The following is a 3,814-nucleotide window of genomic DNA, read 5'->3' on the forward strand; positions in this document are numbered from 1 at the left end:
GTTTCGGAAATTTCATAAATTCAAATGTAACGTTATTTTTGTGCCTTTTCTCCATCGTATGTGACGTAATTTTTATGATTTATTGCGTTGAGGCCTGGACTGAGTCGGATGTGTCTATTCTGAGTGGGTCTTATCATTATGTATTCGGGTTTTGTTTTCTGTTATTATCTAATACTTCACTTTCATTAGGCCACCCTTAAGAAATTGTTTGTTTGGCATTGCCTACCCACACTATCAGCAGGTGTGTAGGTAGGTAGGAATTTTTTTTTACATTTAGCTTTATATTTTCCAGGCTGGTTTTCACAGAATAAAAAGAGGAAGATATGACATTAAAATATCTGACAGATTTATTAAATGCAACATATTAAAGGAACAAACAGCAAGAACCAAATTCTTTTTTTTTATGATAAAACATTTCAAACTAATATGTATCAAAGTCTATAAATTCTTTATTGGGTTTCTCTTTGTGGTTTCTTTGCCAGCTGCATGGCACTGTTCACACACAGGCAAAACCACTTGGAATGTTTTCATAAGTTCCTGATCCTTCTGCTGCACAATGGCAGCACATGTCCTTCCGAGTGTTGTTTGCAGAATAATATGGGAATTCAATATGGGAGTTGCAACTAAGCTGCAGTCTTACAAATACTAAGCCTTGCAGTGCATCTCCTATATGAAATAAAATATAAATATGTTTCAATGTGTCAGACAGAGGTATCTGAAAAACATGTATTAAACTTAACATTTAATATTAATAAACATGAATTTACTAAACCATGATCATAATGTGGTAAAAGCCAGATTGTGAAAAAAACATTGAATGCAATATCAAATTCATTCATTGACTGTTTAATGAGTACAGAATTCTATTTGTTTTGCAAAAGAATATGCAAGTAGCCATTGAAGTACTATCAGGCTAGCACTGCCTGTCTCACCGAGTTCAGTTTTAAACATGCTTCAATGGAAACTATTAAAGTGCATTTTTAAATAAATGATCTTATACAATTAAATATGTGTCTCTATTATAACACAGTGTTTCTGTGTTTCTTGTTTTTTTGTCTATACAATGTACATGTATCTTCAATGTTAACTGTCAGAATCATTTTAACCTGGCATTGGAAAAAAGGCAGAATAATTTTTAAAAGCAATACCATCAGGTGTAATTAAAGCACCACAGGTGTAATCATGTTTTTCTGGCAATCTTGTGAGATTTCTGGACTCTCTTACTGACAGCTGTTTTTTGGAATACAAACATCTAGGTTTCCCACATTCAACACAAGTAATAGTTTTCCTCACGTTTTGAGCAGTTAGTTGGTTGTTCTTCAAACCCTAGAATATAGAATTTTATGAGGATATAAGAAGAGAGAACAAAATACTTTAATATTTGTCGGAAAAACAAATCATAAAGCTTTCAACATGTTTGGGTCTTTTGAGTACATTTCCGATGGCAACACTAAAATGACACTAGCATATTAGCAGTATGTACTTTACCCTTTTCCAGGTTTAACTGTAAAGATTGTTTTTTACCTATGCTTAACAGTTTTCTGTCAGAGTGTCATATTTTAAAATATATCATTTTAAGTTCTTTTTTATGTTTATTATTAATTTTCAACACATCTGACACATTGAGTTTAAATTTAGTGTCAAACATACACACACATACTCATTGTTCAAGGCCATACGTCTCATTGGCAACACAATATTTTCTTTTTTATATACTCCTTAAAAAGGAAATCATGTTAAAATTACAAACCTGAAGTGCTTCGGCAACAGAAGCTACGGTTTGGTTTGAAGATGAGGGCCTGACCGAATCTGTTGTTGTTTTCCCAATAACATCCGTTAGTGGCTGAAAATGATCTTTATCATGTGATAACACAGGATCAGGTAATGGTGGAAACTCCTGTTGCTGACACCGCCTTGGTCTACAGCATTCTGCATTCCCACATTTACGTATTTGGAAAATGTAGTTTCGCTGTAGACAATGTGTGGCCAAAAATTTCTGGTAATCTGAAATAGAAAAATATCATATCACTAATACATATTTACATGGTCAGGTTGGTGTTGTGCATGAGCCAGGAACTGCTGGTACCTGCTATTGTAGGTGTTTGCATTTTTATTTAGTTTGACAGTGAAGACGCATTTTGTGTCTTGGGCTCTGACATCATCTCTCCTTTTTTTCAATTATTAAAACTACTGTCTGTTGTCTTGTCTGACATTGTTTTGTTTATTAAAGTTTGGTGTCCCTCATATAATTGTCTACTTATTTGATGTACTATAAATCTGACTTGAATAACATGTGGTATGAGCGCTAATGAGACAACTCTCCATCCAAGTCACAACATATAAATGAAAGTTAACGTCAAAGTATGGCCTTCAACACAGAGCCTTGGCTCACACTGAACAACAAGCTATAACTTATACATAAGTAAAACCTAGTTTCAAAGTACCTGCTTTTTTGGCTAGATCCTTCATCTGATATTTTCCAATTTCTATAGCTGCGTCTATATTATGTACTTGTGATTCAAACTCAAAAACATTCTCATCAGAAGATGCTTTATGACATTTGAATGGTTGGCCTTTTATTTCCAATCTTTCAGTACGGTTCTGTAGAACTTCAATGATGGATCCAAGTGATTCAAGCCATTCTCCTTTTAGATTTGGTACTCTTTCTGCTTTCTTTCTAATTTCAGCCAAATAATTTACAGACCTGAGAACTTGTTCCATATCTGAAGTACATTCTGATCTGGAAAGTGCTGCATTTTGTTATGCAATGTTAAGTGTACTCATGATTCTTTCCACAGGATTAATCCAGGAGTGCCCAGGAGCAGTGCGACCAGCAATAAGAATATCTAAATCTAAGTTTTTGAATAGTATGATTAATGACAGTTTCACAGAGTGATATGTGATACGGTGGTCGGGCCCACCGTCTGAAAATAGCATGAGTACAGGTGATACCTCTTCTGCAAATAGTAAATTTCTTTGCATTTCAGCAGCATGACGCCATGGACTGCTGGCTTGGAAAATAGAATCTTTATATGTAACATTTACTTTTCCTTGGTAAAATGACCCTCCCTTTTCTTCAAGTATTTGAACATTCAAACTAACAAAAGGAGTAATTGAACCCTTGCTTAACACATCATGGTCCAAAGCACTCAGAGTTGATCCTGTTGGAACCAAGCTTTTTTTGCCTCGAACACCTGTTGACACATATTGGTGTGGTTCGCCAATGTCAGTTTTAGATTTATCATCTATGCTTAAGAATGTTACATGTTCACGATACATTATTGCATACTCCCTCATGTACTTGTATTGTGCTGCACAATAATGATCATCTTGGTGTGACAAACGTAACTGTCTTGTTTGTACTTTAAATTGTAAGGGAACCTTTGATTTATACAGCTTTGATGTATTGAGATAAGAGTTTTTGGGAGTGAAAGCAAATAAAACAGTGGACTCGCTTGGAATGGGTGTTTCTGGTTCTATATCATTTTTCACATCATTGATAAGGTTTCTAACTGAAATGTATTTTGCAAGATGCTCAATTCCGTGACGTCTTTCGTCTGCTGCAGACATCTCATCAACCTTAGTTTTCAAAGAAATTATCAAATGTATCCCAAGGTCTTCCCTTGTTCAAATGGCGAAGATCTAAAATAAGATCTGCGTCCTCAGACAAGATAGCATGTCGAACTCTCGAGTCCATAGCAGGGTTCTGATCTGATGTAGCATCCATAGTCAGGTCTGAGTATATGGAACGTAGAATGTGCTTTGGAATGCTTACAGCATTCAAGTTGGTGTATTTATTTATGAAGTCTCTTCT

General features: G+C 35.0%; 1 protein-coding gene across 1 annotated transcript; it reads right to left on the reverse strand.

Annotated features, from left to right (window-relative positions):
• Positions 1 to 496: 496 nt before the first annotated feature.
• On the reverse strand, positions 497 to 2,721 carry LOC134710654 (uncharacterized). Its single transcript, XM_063571042.1, has 4 exons — positions 2,445 to 2,721; positions 1,751 to 2,004; positions 1,149 to 1,326; positions 497 to 666 (listed from the first exon to the last, which is right to left on the reverse strand). Exons 1-4 carry the CDS (start codon positions 2,719 to 2,721, stop codon positions 497 to 499), a joined length of 879 nt encoding a protein of 292 aa, XP_063427112.1.
• Positions 2,722 to 3,814: the final 1,093 nt, after the last annotated feature.

The sequence above is a fragment of the Mytilus trossulus genome, chromosome 3 (assembly GCF_036588685.1).
Source record: "Mytilus trossulus isolate FHL-02 chromosome 3, PNRI_Mtr1.1.1.hap1, whole genome shotgun sequence".
Classification (NCBI taxonomy): domain Eukaryota; kingdom Metazoa; phylum Mollusca; class Bivalvia; order Mytilida; family Mytilidae; genus Mytilus; species Mytilus trossulus.

Excerpts from the sequence above, each read along its gene's own strand:
- LOC134710654 (XM_063571042.1), bottom strand. The coding sequence starts at position 2,721 with ATGGAACAAGTTCTCAGGTCTGTAAATTATTTGGCTGAAATTAGAAAG. Across the intron at positions 2,005-2,444 it reads GGATCTAGCCAAAAAAGCAG|ATTACCAGAAATTTTTGGCC; the intron begins GTACTTTGAAAC and ends TTTCTATTTCAG. Across the intron at positions 667-1,148 it reads TGCTTTAATTACACCTGATG|GAGATGCACTGCAAGGCTTA; the intron begins GTATTGCTTTTA and ends TATTTCATATAG.